General features: G+C 34.9%; 1 protein-coding gene across 16 annotated transcripts in view; it reads right to left on the minus strand.

Annotated features, from left to right (window-relative positions):
• PUM2 (pumilio RNA binding family member 2) overlaps positions 1-18438 on the minus strand; it is a 103370-nt gene that overhangs the window by 31046 nt on the left and 53886 nt on the right. For 14 of the 16 annotated variants that reach the window (XM_023550450.2, XM_023550449.2, XM_023550451.2 and 11 more), the window contains 7 exons: positions 15544-15814; positions 15272-15365; positions 13544-13669; positions 10754-10896; positions 9071-9209; positions 4452-4595; positions 4038-4331 (listed from right to left, as the gene is read on the minus strand). In XM_023550450.2, the coding sequence (XP_023406218.2) occupies positions 4038-4331; positions 4452-4595; positions 9071-9209; positions 10754-10896; positions 13544-13669; positions 15272-15365; positions 15544-15814 (1211 nt within the window). The remainder of the gene's footprint in view (positions 1-4037; positions 4332-4451; positions 4596-9070; positions 9210-10753; positions 10897-13543; positions 13670-15271; positions 15366-15543; positions 15815-18438) is intronic. The other 2 variants (XM_023550453.2, XM_023550452.2) reach the window with 1 other exon arrangement.

Raw genomic sequence — 18438 nt, forward strand, 5'->3', positions numbered from 1 at the left:
AAGATAATTACTGTGATAACTATATACACTAACTTATTAATCATAAAAGGGTATAAATGCACCCCTATACAGTAACTAAATACTTAACAGAGCAGTCATATGTTGCATTATTTCACACATATTTACCACTGACACATGTGATTACTGTGCTTTAATACCCTGGTATGATTATAAACCCTGCAATTACATGTGGTCTTCTTTAGGACATGTTAGAGATTAAATTCCAATAAAGTTAAATTCTGGCAGTGTCCTAATCTCTAGAACCTGATTCTTAAACTTCAACTCAATGCCAAAGAAAAAAAAGGTTATACTGATTTATAGAATATTTAACACATTTCCCTCACCATTCACATTTGATTTGGCTTCTAGCTTGTGTTCAAATCACAGCCCATTAAATTCATATCGGCCCGAATATTAGGCAGCTATGAAATAAAAATGGCAACTCCTCAGTACTTTTCACACTATAAATTCCCCCTATTCTCCAACTAAATTGCAAAAATACACCTGAAAATACTTTCTTGTAGAATATTACTACCTCTCATTACTCTTATCACACCAAAAGACATGCTTTCACTTACCCTCAGGAATCCTCCATTCCAAAGATTCTACTAATGGCACCCTGAGACTCTTCCTCAAGTGAAGATTGCTCAGTTTTTTCTCCTTATATTAATATACAATTTTTCTTATCTTACATCCCATATTAACTTAATCTCAAATTTAACTATTAACTAATGCCCTTTTCCTTCCTGTATTCTACAAAATCATGGGGGGGGGGTGGGGGCGGGGGAAGAATCACATTACCATGAGGGCCTTGATGAGCTATGGATGCTCTGTAGAGCAACTCAAGTGCTGGCTGTTAATTAACATATCTCAGGATAATCAAATTCTTTATGATGTGTCCATAAGGGCTGCCTAACTACCAACTCTTAAGTCTCACAGCCCATATTTTCAAGTATGTTTCTTTCTTATTTTTGAGCATTAGCCTCTCTCAACCTACTGCCTTTTACACCTAACAGAATTTCATATTACATTTCTTGTCAAATAAATTTTTTAAAAGATAAGCTCTACATTTGGACCAATGTGGTAATTCTTTTGAATAGAATTTTAAAGTTTTATTCTATTAAGTCTTTTCTAATAGCAAGTCTATTATAAGTAGATTGTATAGGATATAAAGAGAAAAATTAAGCAGAGCTCATGGTACGTAGCCCAAATTAAGTTTATAAGACAGACAGAAAACTTGAATACATTGGTTTCGCAAAATTCAAAAAGTTCTATAGAGAAAAAAAAAAAACAAACCGGCTCATACTAGTGTATTAGGCAAAAGATTACACTATTCAACTTTTTTGTACCAGCCAGTGCTGTTTCTGAAAGACTGATCATATGTTTTATTGACAATCTCACATTTTAAAATATAATAGGAAAATACTAAGCAGCTATATGTATTTTAATAGCAGAAAAAAAAAAGACACTGATATAAATAGTTCTTGAGTTGGTTTTGGCAAAATTGTCAACGTATATTAACTATGCTAATTTAAAAGGACACTGTCAAAGTGATTTTCCTAAACCATGACTACATTAAAATTCCTATTTATTGTAGAAAACAATTTAACGGACAAAGAAAAAGACATTAGCTCTCTAATGAGATTCGCAGCACTACTGCACTGGCAAATAACCAAACAAACCATAGTTTTGATATGTGCAATATTACTTTCTTCCAAAAAGGAAAAGCCAAGTCAAACATATAAAAATAATTCAGTGATAGCTTTACTTTAAATATAAACTAGCTGGCTCTTTAAATTTTACTATACGCCTAAATTGTCTGCAAAAGTGTGACTATGAAATATGACACGAAGTATAGCTAAAATAACCTAAGAGACTAGACAGTGGAGTCACTAATCATCCATCAGCTGTGTAAAAAATGTTAAATTATAAATTTTCAATTGTAATAGCACTTTCTAAATAATGGGCTATAAGAAGTATGATTTAAGTACTCCATTGCAATGGCTAAGCTTCCTGGTCAACTGTGTTATAAATTAGGGTATTTACCACATATAAACATTAAAAATTCCATCATATAGGCAAGCAAATGATGATGTGTATGCCAATTGTGTGTGTGCACATATGCACACAATTACATTTTAGATTTCTATAGGTATGTCATTGTCATACTGGAAAATGACAAAGGGTAGACTTGTAAGAGTATATACATGTAGAACTTGAATGAACTCTCTCAAAATGCCCAAGAAGAGGGAGAAGATGACAAGCTATTTACTGGCATTTAGGGGTGGCAATCACTAGTGCCCTCTGAGGTAAGGTAAAACAGAGGTACCCCAGACTAGAAATCAGAATTGAATAAGCAATGGTTATAAATAAAGGAGGCATGAAGAAATAAAGATCAGCTTTTGGGAAAGAGGCATCAGCAGGCAACATTTGTTAAGGGACAATATATTTATGCCGAGTAGAATGCAGGGGGAAGGTCTTAACAACTAAGAGACAAATAGGAATTTGGAAGAAGGAGCAGGTTAAGGGGCCTACAAAGATGTAACCAAACCACAAGTCGTATATTTTATCAGGAAAAAGGAACACAGGGTTTTTATCAAAGCTCTCTTCTATTTTCCCTGAATTACTTAGGGTTTAACATCTATATTTTAGAAACTATCTCCATAAAAAAAAAATTATGCATTCTTGTGGTTTTACTCTAAATATTTAGAACTCCTTGGGGAGAAATGCTCATGTGAACTGTGTTAGAAACAAAGAATGAATCCTATGGGAGTTGCCTGAGCTGGAGGTAAAAATACTGAACTTCAAAAAGGGATGAAAAAACTCAAGTGGGAAAACTAAAAGATTGAACAGTCTCCATGGTCGCTAAATTTCTCCTCATCTCAGGAGTTTTTGTGCCCATTCTTTATTTTATATTTGAGAAGTATGGCATTTTTCTATTGTACTTTATTTTTTAGCAAAGGAGTATTCTGCACCTAAAAGTTTACAGCTCTTATAAATGCTAAAAGTGCAGAAGACACTTCATTAGAAAGCATAGTTAACAATGACTGGCGTATGTTACTTTTGCCATTTTCCACACCAGAAAAGAATATAATTTGACATAGTGGGAAAACAGATGAGAAGGAGACATTAAAAAATTCCAGGATGTTACTTAAATAGAAAATCTCTTGAAGCTTGAATCCTGCCCTCAGGAAGAAAAGGCTACTAATTGTACCAATGAAACTACGGTAAGCCCCTTTTTTTGTTGCTGTTGTTGTTTCCTGAATTCTCTGGAAACCTCAAAGCATTCTAATTCAACACGGGCTCAACAGGGGCCTCTTCTTCACTTAGTTCTTTAGCTCAGTCACAAAATCCAGGAACCAGTTTGTATGGGTAAATTATTTTGTGAAGCTATTTAAAATCTGGATTTCTTAAGGGGTAAATAATGCTGGGATATGAGAAGAAACATCTTTTACACACATATATATACTTTTAAAGAGATACAGACTTAATGTATTTAATCTAAAATAAAAATAAGCATACTAATAGTTTCTTAGGGGCTTCTGTTTAGAACATTTAATTACATTTTTTTTTATTATATGTCAAATAAACGAAACCATAATGAACAACCAGCGCTGAATAAGAATAAACCATCTGATAAGCTGAGATTATTTTAGAAGACCAAAAATGTAAGATGACAAAATATTTGGCTCTTCACACATTAACATTATGGAGAGAATAAGGAAGGGCTAATCATCAGCATACAATATATTGCTCCAAATAAAACTACCTAAAACAAAATTATAGGAATATCATTTTAAAGCTAGTAAGAAAAGGAAACTTATATTTGAGTAAGGATGGGCTGCCTGAGATGAATTAAACATCCATAAATGTTTAAGGATTGGCAGGAGGTACTTTTTCTTTTTCAAAATTATACCAATAAATCAACGCTATTCCTGTCTTTCCTATACTATATGCTATCATTGCTTATTTTAATATTAAAAACAAACTGCTCATATCCACTTAGCAGTGTACACTCATCTTAAAAGCAAACTTACCTGATGAACCAAATCCACTGAGCGCTGAGCCTATAGCGGCACCCAAAGAGCTACTACTTCCAAAGCCAAGGGATGCACTTCCAGGTTGACCAGGTCCATGAGAAAATAAAGAAGTGCTCTGGGAGCTATTACTTAGAGAACTGCTCCCATAAAATGAATTAGACTGCAGATTAGTGCTTGGCTGCTGCTGCTGCTGCTGCTGCTGCTGTGGTGGCTGAGTGCCAATTGGCCGAAATAGACCATTTGTGGTGCCCGTGAGACTATTTGCAGTTCCTCCAGCTGCTGCCGCCGCTGCTGTAAAATATAAATTTCAGATACTTCTTAAAAGTATCCAGAAAACTATTCTGTATTTTTTAAATATTTCAAAAACACTAGAAAAAAAACATTATTCCTGAAAATGTCAATTACACTTACCAGCTTGTGCTGCTGCTGAACTAATTAAAACGGGTGTTGGAGCCATTAATCGAACTGGAGCTCCAAGGCCAGTTCTTGCTCCAGGACCAACCACTAAGGCACCAGTCTGATCATAATAGGCAGTTGGAGCTAGTACTTGATAGCCTAGATAACATTAAAATAAATGTTTACTAATGAAAACATTACAGAACACATGCATCTTTATGTTCCCTTGCATTTGTATTTTTGTATGAACCAGAAAACAGATATTTTACACTATTAATAAAAAACCCTTAAATAGCTACCATAAGAAAATCATCACATTTGAGGTCTTACTTACCATATGAAAATGAAAATGTAATAGAATGTAGTGAAAATATTTTTTCCTCTCAATTTTAACAAATACCTTTAACAGAGGCACCTTTCATTTAAGGATCGCAATGTGAAGAGGTATTTTCCTTGACACATAAACAAATTACAGGCTATCGAGGGCTGATACTAGAAAAATATCACCACTTAAGTCAGTCTGAGAGGAAGAGGGACAGGAAGACTAAAGGAAGTGAGGTAGAACACTAAAAGAAATGTTTATCATGCAGTTTTAGTGAATGTCTACACCAAGTGCCTCACTATCAGCATTCCCTTAGCTTTCACTTTTAAACATCTTTTAAAGAACTTATATTATGATATAAAGGGATACAGTAAAACCATAAGATAATAGTCTATTTGTAAAAGTTCTTAAGCTAGGCTTTCAGTAGAAATCTTGCAGGCATTATTTTTATTTATTCTTGAGCACAAAGCAGGTAGCAATTTGCACTGCTCACAGCTACAGAAGAGTTAAGTTTTTTTGTCCCTTAGCAGCCTTTCTCAATAGGGATTCCTCACCTAAGCCTCAGAACACAGACAGAATCATTCAAGTAACTATTTTCTCAATTGTCCTAGTTGGTACATAACTAGTACAGGAGAGAAGTTAACTATATAATGGCTGGTTTAAGGCAACAAGGTTTAATTCTCTCCCTCAAACTCAGGTTGATAAAGGCTGCCTTACAGCGCAGCAAGGACTCACACTGGAATAGCACAACAAATACCTAGAAAAATGTACCAGCAACTTCTGATACTTCAAAAAGTATTTTAAAACACACAATGTATTGAAATATACTACAATCTCAAGTTGTAGTTTTTGTTTTTTAAGACCACAGGAAACAAAAATCAGAGTACAATTACACTTATGAAGCAATAAATAAATTTTATTGACTTCTAACACAGCAGGCCAAATTCAGTTTAAGCATAATAAACTGTGCTAGGATAAATACAAACTTCACCACTAAGACTGACATTTTCATATGCAAAGGTTGTTTTTAAATAAATACAGTAATTATGGCTAATAATAAGCATTAGCATGCTGCTAATGAAGCATCCACTTTACTGGTAAACCTCAAGCTATAGGTTTTTAACTGGTGCATGCAGTCCCAGTCTTAAATCTAAGACATTCAGAAAATACTTCTGTTCAAAAGTAGTATTATCTACTCAGCACCTGAATTGCTATGAGTTGGCATCCACTTAACTGGACAATGGGTTTGGGTTTTTTTTTTTTTTTTTTTAAGCATCTGAGCATAAATTAAAATATAAAGTTAAACCATTTGGACATTTGGTTGTAAATATCCTAATGAGGAATCAAACAGTAACTGCTATTTGGCTACACTGCATACACAAATTCCTAAAGAGAGAGTAATTAATTATCCCAGTCAATCCATCTCCCAAGACCTGTCCATTTCACTTTCTAAATATTTCACAAATCTATCTATTTTCTTGATTGTCACTATTTTGGTCTAACTAAATCAAAATGGTCCTGCCTTACTCCTATAACGTATTCTCTAGAGTGATATTTTAAAACACAGTCTAATACCACAAAGCTGCTCAAAACCTTCTACCTTATTTTCATTAAGGGCAGAGATGGATTACCCATTAAGCAAGGTAAGCATGGGATTACTTGTGCTTGCTTACTAATCTGTACTGCACAATTTCACCTCTTTTTCTTTTTTTTTTTTACCACAATAAAAACAAAAACAAAACTGAGTTGTCCAATGGTATCTATTTAGATCTCCTTCAATGTCTAATTGTTGCTGTTGGGTGCCACTAAGTCAATTCCAACTCATAGTGACACCACATGACAGAGGAGAACTGCCCTATGGGCCTTCCTGGCTGTAATCTTTACAGGAGCAGATCATCAGGTCTTTCTCCCATGGAACCGCTGGGTGGTTTCAAACCTCTAATCCTTCAGTTAGCAACCCAGCACTGAACCACTGCTCTACTAGGGCTCCGTAATGTCTAATAAAAGCTTTTTAATTTTTCCCTCAGAAATCGTGCACATTTTTCCTAGCTATATTTATCTATAGATTTATAACTAGCTATTTGTCACTACTGTAAATAGTATCTTTAAAAAATTTTATTTTCAACGAGATTTTTGTTCGACAGGTTTTAGTACCAAGGTTATGCAAGTAATATAAAATGAGTTGGAGAGTATACCCTCTTTTTCAGTTTGAGGAGTGGCTGAAGATACATGGTAAGTCTGGCATAGGGATAGAAATTTATTAGATGTTTAGGAAAGAATCCAAGATACAGACATAAACTCATTAATGCTTAAAGTAGATAAGATTCCCCCAAGGAACAAATGTAAAGTAAAAATCAGAATAAAGAAACAATACTAGAGGATTATAGAACAATACAGCTAGTTATATTAATACTACTCATTTTGTACCTACTTTGCCAAGTTTGGAGCCCTGGTGGTACCGTGGTTTTGGCTGCTAATCAAAAGGTGGGCAGTTCAAATCCACCAGCTGCTCCTTGGAAACCCTATGGGGCAGTTTTACTCTGTCCTCTAGAGTCGCTATGGGTCGGAATCAATTCTACGGCAATGGGTTTGGTTTGGTTTTTTGGATGCGAGGTACTGTAGTCTCATAATTTAATCCTTTTAACAACCATAGGAGTTAGACCTTATCTCCATTTTTCTAATATTAAAACTGAAGTTCAAAGAGGAAAGTGGCTTGGCCAAAGTCACACAACTGGTCAGGTGGTAGAGCAATATGGCTGCTGACTCCAGAGCATGCAGTTACTAAGCCAGACTGCCTTCTGTATTTAAGGATATACACAGAGGAAATGGAGACTGATGGGAAGCAATCAGAAAGGTAGGAAAGTACAATATTATAGAAGTGACAGCAGAAAGGAGTTACAGGGAGCTGGACATAGGTCAATATGGTGAAATACAACAAAGAATTGAGAAAATAAGGACGGAGGAGAGGTGGTCATAATTGGCAAGCGTCACCAAGTAAAATTAGAGCTACTGCAAAAGAATTGTGGAGGCAGGGCTTAAAAGAAATGTGGATAAATGGAAGGTCTGATAGTAGTCCATGAAGGCAGCACAACTGAGAGAATTTAGGATGAAGGAAAGGACGTGGCAAATGGGATAGACTGAAGCACAAGACTTAAAACTCACACCCACACCGAGAGAGAGAGAGAGAGAGAGAAGATGAGATGAGAGAGAGAGAGAGAGAAGATGAGATGAGAGAGAGAGAGAAGATGAGATGAGAGAGAGAGAGAGAAGATGAGATGAGAGAGAGAGAGAAGATGGCAGACAGGATCAAGTAAAAGGGGCTGAAAGGTCTATAATTAGTGCAAGACAATGACCAGGGATTTTGATGGACATAAATTCAAGAGGGATAAAAGGTAGATAATATGAGACTTGAAAGCAATTTTCTCAAATGAGCTCTTTTTAATACAGCATATTACCTTTATAACTATATAACTATTTGAATAAGGTAGGTGAAATTATTTCATCATAGTTCTGGGCAGAAGAAGTTGCGAAAGGATCAAAAAACGTTTTAGGGTGAGGACACCATGTGAATAAACAACCCATCAAGTCACTTATGACTTACAAAGACTAATTCTACTAAGGCCCCCTTTTCTGAGACTGTTTTTTATGTTTATATTTTCAAAGGGCCAAAATCTTGTGGTTCGAAGGTTAGGTGAAATAATCTGTTTCAAAATATTTTCCTGAATGTTCTACTATCTTTAATTTTATCATCACTCCAAAGATACAGTCCATTGTTTTTAGACAAATATAATATAAAACTTGCTTACTTTTAGAATTACCAATACAATGTACACTGTTGAACAATGTAAAAAAAAAAAAACAAAGGGAAGAAAGCAAGCAATAAAGAGCTTTCTCAAAGAGTGGAAAGGAAAAGAGGTGAATATATAAATAAATTCTGAGAACACCAAGGTTGATAAAATAGCAAAATGCCTTATATTCTCCTATTAAGCAAAGAAATAAGACCATGAGCTGAATATGGACAAAGAGAGCAAAGACATTTGTACAAAATGAATAACAGGACCAAGCACTAAGAGCCCGAAAAGATCTGCAGTAGTTACGAGGAACAGTAAATACACAAAGGCCGGAAGTACTCCCTTAATTCCAGGTTCCACTGAGAATACAGAAAGGTAGGACTGTAGCATTCTATGACACCTCTCCCCTTTCTAGCTGTAGTTAAAACCTACGCAAGACTTTAAAGACACTTCTTGATTTATTTCACTCTTTGGTGTGAGAGTCTACATTTAACGTTTCTTAAATTAACCAACTACAATACCTGGCATTCCGGTAGCAAGACCCTGACCAAAAGCCAAAGTTGGGTTTGCTGCTGCAGCTGCTGCAAGTGATTCTGCTTGCTGCCCTTGCTGACCCTGATTGGGAGTAAGAGGGCGCTGACTTGCTCCAGCACGGAGAACCTACAAAAGGACAAATGATACTCTTTCCTTAAAAGTGCAATTATAAAATGATAAATAAATTTATTTTGGACAATGTTTTATATATTAGAAACAAATTTAGCCCTTAGATATTTCTTGAATATATTTGCATACAATGAAAAGTACATTTAGCATGAGAAAAATACAAAATACTTTAACATCAAAAACACAATGAACAGTTCACTGGCTGTTGACAATTAGAAGAAACTAAAGAGCAACACAGAGGTTCTAGAAGGTCTTTGGAAAAAAATGATTTCTAACAACTATGCTCTTAACTTACCAAAGTGGTAACTAAAAAAAGAAAGAGGTTAGGAGTGGATGGGGAGTAGGGGCAAAATCTCAGATGAACTTTCTTTAGAAGACTAAAAAGAAATTATTTTAGATTGTTAAAATTATTTTCTAAGACTGAAAACTGAAACATAGGAAACATAACATAACAAATTAGGTATATTATTCAGTTAACCTGTTATGAGACTGTGGTGTAGAGGAAAAGCTATACCCAGAAACTGTAATAAAAGTGGGTAAAAGCTACTTGCAACTTCAGGGTTAAAAAAAAAAAAAACATAACATCCAAACAAGGTGAAAACTCTTCAGGCTGGTCAAATTTTACTGCTTTGTAATACACAGCTGTTGTAGTGATTATACACAAGCATAATACACATTAATCTCACAAAAACAAAAACAATGCAGGACAAGGTGTAAGTCCCATCTACATAAGGATATACTGCACACAGGTGGCGTGGGTATTATTAAAACAGTATGATATTTTTATGTTTGCCTAAAGAAGATATAGGTTAAAAAATAATTTATTAAATAGTACTGTGGCTTGATGTTCAAGGACTGAGACAAAAGACAGCTTTAACACAGCATCAATATAATATTAAGCCACATTAAAGGAAATTTAGAATAAAATTTCACTGCCAAGTAACACCATACTTATCAGTAACTGCTTCTTTGGTATAAAACAGGATAAATTTGACAGCAAGAATTCTGACATGTAGTAACAATGTTCTTACACTTATTAAGATACTTTTATAAAAGCGACTGAAGTAAAAAGAAAATCTTCGTGATAAACATTTTTCTGTTTTAAGAAATTAATGCTCAAGTTCAGTCAAAATATTTAATATTTTCTTGCTTAAAAATATAAAGCATCAAGTAATTTTTTTTTTTTTTTGGCCAGAAATGTATAAAGCAAGTATTTAAAATAATGATTTTAAATATCCAGAGGAAAACAAAGTGACAATTACTTTCATGGAAACATTACTAGCATACTTTAAGAAATGATGAAAAGAAATTTCAAAATTGCTAGTGATTTCAAGACAGCAAACAGAAATGCAGACATGGACTATAACCAAACCTTTTAAATTAATCTGATACTAATTTTTAAAAATACAATAAACATTTTTGGACTAACTATAAGCCAGGTACTGTGCTACATACCGAGGAAACAAAAGACAAAGATCTTGAACTTACAGAATTTCAAAGAATCAGTCTTCGGATATTATTTAATGAAGGAAGGACAGTACCTGTTGCTGTCCAGGCTGGGCTTGTGATGCTGCTTGTTGACTTGCTGTGTTGTTTGCTGCTGCTGCAGCTTGTTGCTGAAATAAATTGGCGGGATACACTCCCCATGGAACACCATAATACTGAGGTGGAACTACTGCTGGACCTAAACCACACCACCCACCAAAAAAAAAAGTCACTAGGTTTTATAGGTACATGAGGTCAGTTGCCATTAGATTATAAGAGGGGACAGTGCATAAGACTTAGAGCAGAAGATGTCCTTATAACCATCTACCCACTTATTCCTACTATATACCCTTTACCCTTTTTCTGACTCTATTAGAAAGTATCATTCAGCTATTACCACAAAAGTGTTTAGGAGTAACAACAGTGGCCTTAATGAAGAGTTGTGAAGCTTAAACTCAATGAATTGAAAGAATACTTAACCAATTCAACATTTATTGAATGTCAATTTATTAGTCTGGTACCAATAAACATAGATTACATGTTCAGTAAACATTAGACACCACACAATTTTAAGATTTCCTATGCTTATAATTTGTCTTAAAACAAAGCACTTTCTGATTATTGGAAAGAATTATGAAAATAAAACAAAATGTTTCTACCTAGCTTTGCAATCTATATCACAAAACTAGGGACATTCTGGTACCAAGCTTGTGACAACTGTATCAGAATAGCAAATCATTAATTTAAAAATCAATCTTCATCTTTGAAATAGAATTGGTCACAAAATCCGCCCCCCCCAAAATTGAAAATTACATTAAAACAAATGAGACTAGTGAGTGAAGGAAAGAAAGAACTAGATAGTATAAGCATAGAGGGAAACAGAGCTAAGAAAGCAAACTAGGAAAAATAAAAAGAATTGTTCCTGCTTATTCTACTTTATTTAAGATAATATTTGATTCCCAGAGAATAAGTAATATTATATACAATAAGCCCTAACATTAAACTAATGGATAAAACATCTTGAATCCTGATAATAACATACTCTAAAATTCCACTGACATGATTTCAGCATATTTAATTTATATATCTTAATCGAACTCTTGGTTTCACTTTGTCTTGGAGGAAAATGAAGCCCAGTATACTAACCGAATTACTAAAATGAAAAAGCTTAGAAAGTTAAGGTGTAAGACGTTATATTACTAAAGACTGGTAAGCATAATCTGACAGTGAGGTCTGTTAATACACTGAAAGGGTTTATGAAGGAAGGACGCATGGTAAAAAACCGGACAGAACGAAGGCAGTGATGTACCTAGAAGTGAACTGTCCAATACAGTAGCCAGGAGCCACATGTGGCTACTGAGCAATTAAAATTTGGGTAGCCTGTACTGAGATGTGCTGTAAGGTATATAATACGCACCGAATTCTGAAGGCTTAGCATTAAAAAGAGAATTAAAATATTAATAATTTTAAAAATGAGTACATGTAAAAATGAAAATATTTTGGATATGTTGGGTAAAATTAAATATATTACTGAAATTAATTTCACCTGTTCCATTTTACTTTCATAAGGTGGCTGCTAGCAAATTTAAAATATATGGCTCACAATATATTTTTACTGGATAGTACTGGCTTAGAAAGCCTAAATCCAAAATGTCCGAATGTTTATCCCAAACTCAGTGACTTCTTAAAGCTGCTTTTCTCAGTGTCATTGGTTAATGAATACCTGTATGTATAATATACAAGCACTTTACATACTAACATCCATTTAAATGGCACAAGGGAAGCTTATATCCTCACAGAATCACATGCAAATCTACATCTAAAAGCTACCGAATGTGTTAAGTAACCTCCAGTCTGCTAGCTAAGATATCAGAGGAGAATTTAAAATAAACACTTTAAAACAACACCCTAAGTATTAAAAAAAAAATCCCCATACTCCTAGGAAAAGACTTGTCAGTAGTTCTGACAATAACTACCAGAACTAGATTTAAACTTATTTAACTGATCAGTGACAATTTACTTTAGTGAACATATCTCTGAAAGCCAAAAAATCTATGAGAGCCTCAAGATCTGAAAGTCAGCCAATCAGGCAAACACTCTAGTGAACACACTTCTAAGACCGCCATTCTGCTCTGTAACCACCTACAGACCACACTTCAGGCTAACTCACTCCTGTCCCTGTAACCAACTCAACCTAAAATAAACTCTGCCAGCAAGTTGCTTCGCTCAGTGACGCTATTCCTGCCCAGTGCAACTCTTCCTTGTTTAAATGAGCAATAAATTCAGTTTCTACTTCAGATTTTGAGTGGTGGTCTCATCCTCTGACAGCCTGTAACAAGTTCTTCCCAGCTACACCCTACCTTTTCATCCCCTAGCTTGCTTGCACCTTTTAACACTGCTAAGTACATTTACTTTTTAATTAATTATTCTCTCAAAATTGCTAAAGCTGTGTTTACCTTTACAGTTATCCCTGACCTGGGTATTTATACCATCGACCTCCAGTTTATTTTCTGAGAAGTAACTTTATTTTGAGTTGTCTCTTTGAGTAATGGGTTTGGTCATATGAACGGAAATTTGTAGTCGACGATACAAGATTTCCAAAACTACAAAACCAAAAGTAAACCAACTCTACATACAAGGAAAAGCTATTGCTTAGGTTTCCTCCTGCAGCACTGTGGCATTACAGTTGAAAAACTAAACTAACCCCTTGGAGATCTTAGTTCATTTTGGATAAATGTTTCAGGTTTCCCTAGGAACCTCAAATTGCCCAAATAGACAAAAATAAAGCTTACACTCGAATTACAACTAAACCCACCAACATCCAACAATGACGAACAGTAAATCACCTGCTAATGTCGCTGCTGCAGCCAGTCCTGCTGCAGTGTACGGATCGGTCCCTGGAGGAGCAGCACTAATAATATATGGATTTGGCACAAATGCAGCTGGAGCCAGGCCGGCTGAAAATACACCTGCTGTTTTTAAAAGAAAGAGAAATAATGAATAAAAATGTAAAGTATGGTTTTCTTCACTAGATAAAAACATTTCTACTCTGAATTTGGGCATAGAGTTGGGAGAAGTATGTATAATGGTACAAATCCTACGAGCTGAGTGACCTTAGCCATGTTACATTACCTGATTCTAAGATTTCTCGCTTATGAAATAGATGTACCACCCATTGTCTTGCAGGGTTTTTGTGAGAATTAAATGTGATACTGAACATGAAATGACTGCATCGTACTAGTACATAACAGGCAGACAATAAATGTCAGTTCTTTTTTCCCTTGCTTAAGTATTTTTCTTACACAAACCCTGAAGATGCACCTAAGGCATCCTTCAGAATTCAGGAAATGTTAAGACTAGTCAATAAAAAACAATTCTAAATTTACAGTTAGCCTGTCAATAGGTAGTTATTCAATCTTTTTTTTTTTGTTTTAGTAGTATTTTATTGTGTTTTAGGTGAAACATTCAATCTTTATTAAACCATACTATGAGCTTTTTTTTTTTTTTTATGAGCTAGGGATTCAACCATGAAGACAAGAGGTTTCCTGCCCTCACAAAGCACTCTAAAGTGAAAAATAAGCAAGTAAAAATTGGCAATTACAATACAGTATAAAAAGTGATGTGGGTATCTGGGAGAAGTGGGTCAGACATGCATAAAATGGTTGCACAAATCTACACAGGTGGCAAAATGATACAGAATGATATATACACATTGTACCAATGTCGCATTCCTGATTTTGATACTGCAATTATAAAAGATGTAATCGCTGCAGGAATACTGGTTAAAGGCTATAGGGGATCTCTGAACTATCTTTGCAACTTCATATGAATCTGTAATTATTTCAAAGAAAGAAGTAAAAAAAAACCAAAAAGACCCCATCAACTCATTTTACTCCACATTCTACTACAGGAAGAGGTAGAACACAATAAAAGAGTCGGGGGGCAGGGGGAGGGGAGCCTAATAAAACTAATCATGACATAAACACCAGAAAGATTTATCTGTATCAATAAACAGTAAAGATTTGCACTTCATTGGGAAAAAGAAAAAAAAACAAAAAAGCAAAACACAAACCACCACTACCCAAAAAATTCAAACACTGATACTATATACCATGCTTGTAACTGCTATGATAATTCACATTAAAGACTAAAGGCCAGAGACCACACAACAAAGGAAAAAAATATTAAGAATTTGTCTTGGGATTCCTATTTTCAAACAACTTTTGAAACTGACACTCTAACTTGATAATGGACAAAAAGAACTGCATCTGAATTTCCAAGTGTTTGACTCTCTTAAACTCACACTGGGGGGGGAAGAAAAAAGACCTATGTGCTGAAACCTTTTATCAAATCACAGATCTTTATTTAATCAATGATGCAAACAACAATCAGAAACAAATCTTCTCTATTTAATCTGCATCCTTGCCATGTAATCTATTACTCTTTGATCTGAATGAGATATTTCAAGAAGTAATAACGTTTATCACCGATCAAAAAATAAAAACATTCCAAACACTTTCACACACAATTTGCTAGTGGTCTAGTCCGAACGTAACTTACGAAGAAAGACTCACCTATGTGTGGCTGCTGCGCCGCGGCTAGTGCGTACTGCTGCTGCTGGGCTGTGGTTAACTGCTGAACTGCTAGTGCATTAGTCCTCTGAAAGAGCTGAAAGGGGAAATATTTCACACAAACATTAGTCTCAAAACTTTTTCCTTGTAATTAGAAAGCTGAGAATAAAATACTTCAAGCACATATTTGAATCACTTTCTCAAATATAAGGACATTTTATTCAATAAAACATTAACTATATAGTTAGGCTTCTTAAAGGAGGAGCGTGCTTTACCTGCTGCTGGGAACTGTAGTCAAAAAGACCTACAGTAGCTCCTGAAGAGTCCACTGGTACCTGGTTCCCAGGATAGTCAAACTGTAAGGAATCCAGACCAACTTGTTCCATGGCATCCAGGTTCTGGGTTTCAGGGTTTGAAAATTCTTCAACAAGTGGTTTATTAGCTGTAGGGTTAGGAAGAGACCCCAGTCCTTCTGGGGGATTAGTGTTGGGGCCTAAGCGCTCAACGACTTCAGTTGGAGAGGCTTGACGACTTCCAGGAGTACGACTATATAAGGAAAACAGAAAAACATTATAAACAAAAGTAACTTAAATAAAAATGTGTTAACGAGGAAATGGGAAATCATGAAAAACAAATGGTGGTAAAATACAGACAGCAAATAGCGCATCCTGGGTCCCCAGATATTCCATTTTACCACTTTTTTTTCTACTTAATATAATTGCCTGTGAAGGGTTCACATGGTTTCAATTAAAAAAAATATATATTAACAGTCACTCTGTCCAATCTGAATAGCATAATTATAACTCAGTTTTATAGATAAGAAAACTGGCCAATATCACAACTTAGGCTTATACTACCTAAAATCTTTGTTTCAAATCAGAGACAAGATGAATAGCAGATATGAAAAGCAGGCTACCAAATGGCAATATGGAAAGGCACCAAAACCAAAAAACCACCACCACCACTCTCCTGTCCTGCCCACGAACCTGTAACAGCTTGCTTAATAATAGTTAAGAAAAAAATTGGCCACAAGGGATCACGGTGGTCTTCAAGGGGTTAAGTGATGTGTGATACAACAAAAAAAGGCATAAAATGAAGACAAAGGGCGGACTCCTGACTCTTTTTTTTTCTTCTGGTGGAAATTATATAGGTAGCAAACATTTGCAATTTCAACAATCTTCACACATACAGCTCAGTGACATTAATTATGTTCATCATCTGGCTCTGACTTTTAAATACGATTTTGAAAACACCATTTCATCTTCTAGGCCCCAGTTTCCTTATTAAGGAGACTGAAGAGATGACCTTGGGGTTTCAATAAGAAAAAGAAAAGAAACTATTTGTGAAAATCTTCTACAATAGCTCTCTGAAGTCTTTTTTATTATGCCAAACTCTTCCCATATAAACCGGGGATGAAAATGCAGACCGTATTTATAAAAATTAAGTATACACAGCAAAGTATAATCTACATAAAAAGGGAAAAAATAATTTTCTCTACTATACCCACCAACCCACTGCTGTCGAGTCGATTCCGACTCATAGCGACCCTACAGGACAGAGTAGAACTGCCCGTGGCATAGTGGTTAAGTGCTACAGCTGCTAACCAAGAGGTCGGCAGTCGAATCCGTCAGGCGCTCCTTGGAAACTCTCTACAATACAGCCTCACTAATTTTCCCAAGAAGTTCATTAACATTGGAGTAAATGTTAAGTACTGGCTTTTCTCTTTTTAACTACAACCTTCATGGTCTGAACTTTGTTTTTATCTTATTTCTAGACATAATTGATCCTCATTTATAGCCCAGCCTTTTCTTCTTTTATATAGAATCCATTCCCTCAAAAGAAAGCAGTTTATTGTTCTGAGGAACCATGCGTTCATAATACATTCAAACCTAAATACATTAAGTAAATGATATGCAGGTGGTCTGCCTCCAACTTCAGGGGCCTCACACTGGCATAGATTTGCTGATATGTACACAGCATTTGACAAAGCATTCTAGACATTTAACTTACATTTTATATAAAATTAACCATTGTCCTTGCAACATTAGAAGAAATTTTGAACTCCTCTCTCCTTTAATCATACAATTTTCCATGTGAACACTCCTAAAGTTTTTTTTTAATTCACAATGTACAGGAAGAAAAAATAAAACTAGATCTTCTTTAAAATCAGCCAATTAAAAAAAGGGAAGAATCCTGCTATAGTTCTTTCAGTTCTCCCCCAACAACGGATATATTGATGATGTATCAGTTAATATACATATTAATGATGGGCTGGCATAGCGGCCATGTGGCCACATTCATTCTTTTGAAACTTATACGCTGTCAGGTAGTAACTACTGATGTATCTAAAATAATTCACAAATAATTTAAGACACATACCAAAAATTTATGAAAAATCAGAATGCTAATAGATATAAAGTTCATTCTCAATATTTTAATGGGGCAAGTTGACATATAACAATTCTAATATAGAAAAAAGTAGAGTGCACAACAGAAAAAAATCATTGTGCTAGGAGTGGTGCTATTTTCTTGCTATAGTTAATGGTGTATTAACACTTCAATTATAAATGTATAATCTGAAGGGTTGGAAATAAACTCATGTTTAAATGCGTATCCTTGACTAAAACTTAGATTAGTTAATAGAAGAACAAAATCAAGATAAGGTTCTAAAACAAATCGAGTAGCATTAAATTTATTTCTTGTCAAAAGAGGTTTACTGGTTTTGGATGCTTTTTTGCACTTAGAACAGATAGAAATGGCATTAAAAAAAAATCACTGTTACTCTGCTTTTGAGAAATAAAGGCAATAAATGTCAAAGTATACCACCCACCATGTACCTATACTCTGTTGACTGAAGTTTCATGGTTTACAAGACCTCAAAGAAACAGCTAATTTTCAGGTAGAGGCTCAAAGTATCTGACTGTCGAAGTATAAAGTATAGGAAATCAGTAAGAAGAAATAACTCTTTAATATTTATACAAATGTGTACTGCCTAATCAAAGACCAAAGGCTAGAAGAAAATCCTTAATTGCCATAAAGAGATAGCTAAAAAGCTACAACTAAGAATTCTGAGCTTAAAGATACCCTTTGAAGCCTCAAATATGCTGTCTACTTCCTAACTGTAGGAACAACAATAGTATTATCATAAAGTCACGTACCGTTAGAAAGGG

This window comes from Loxodonta africana, chromosome 12 (assembly GCF_030014295.1).
Source record: "Loxodonta africana isolate mLoxAfr1 chromosome 12, mLoxAfr1.hap2, whole genome shotgun sequence".
In the NCBI taxonomy this organism is placed as follows: Eukaryota; Metazoa; Chordata; class Mammalia; order Proboscidea; family Elephantidae; genus Loxodonta; species Loxodonta africana.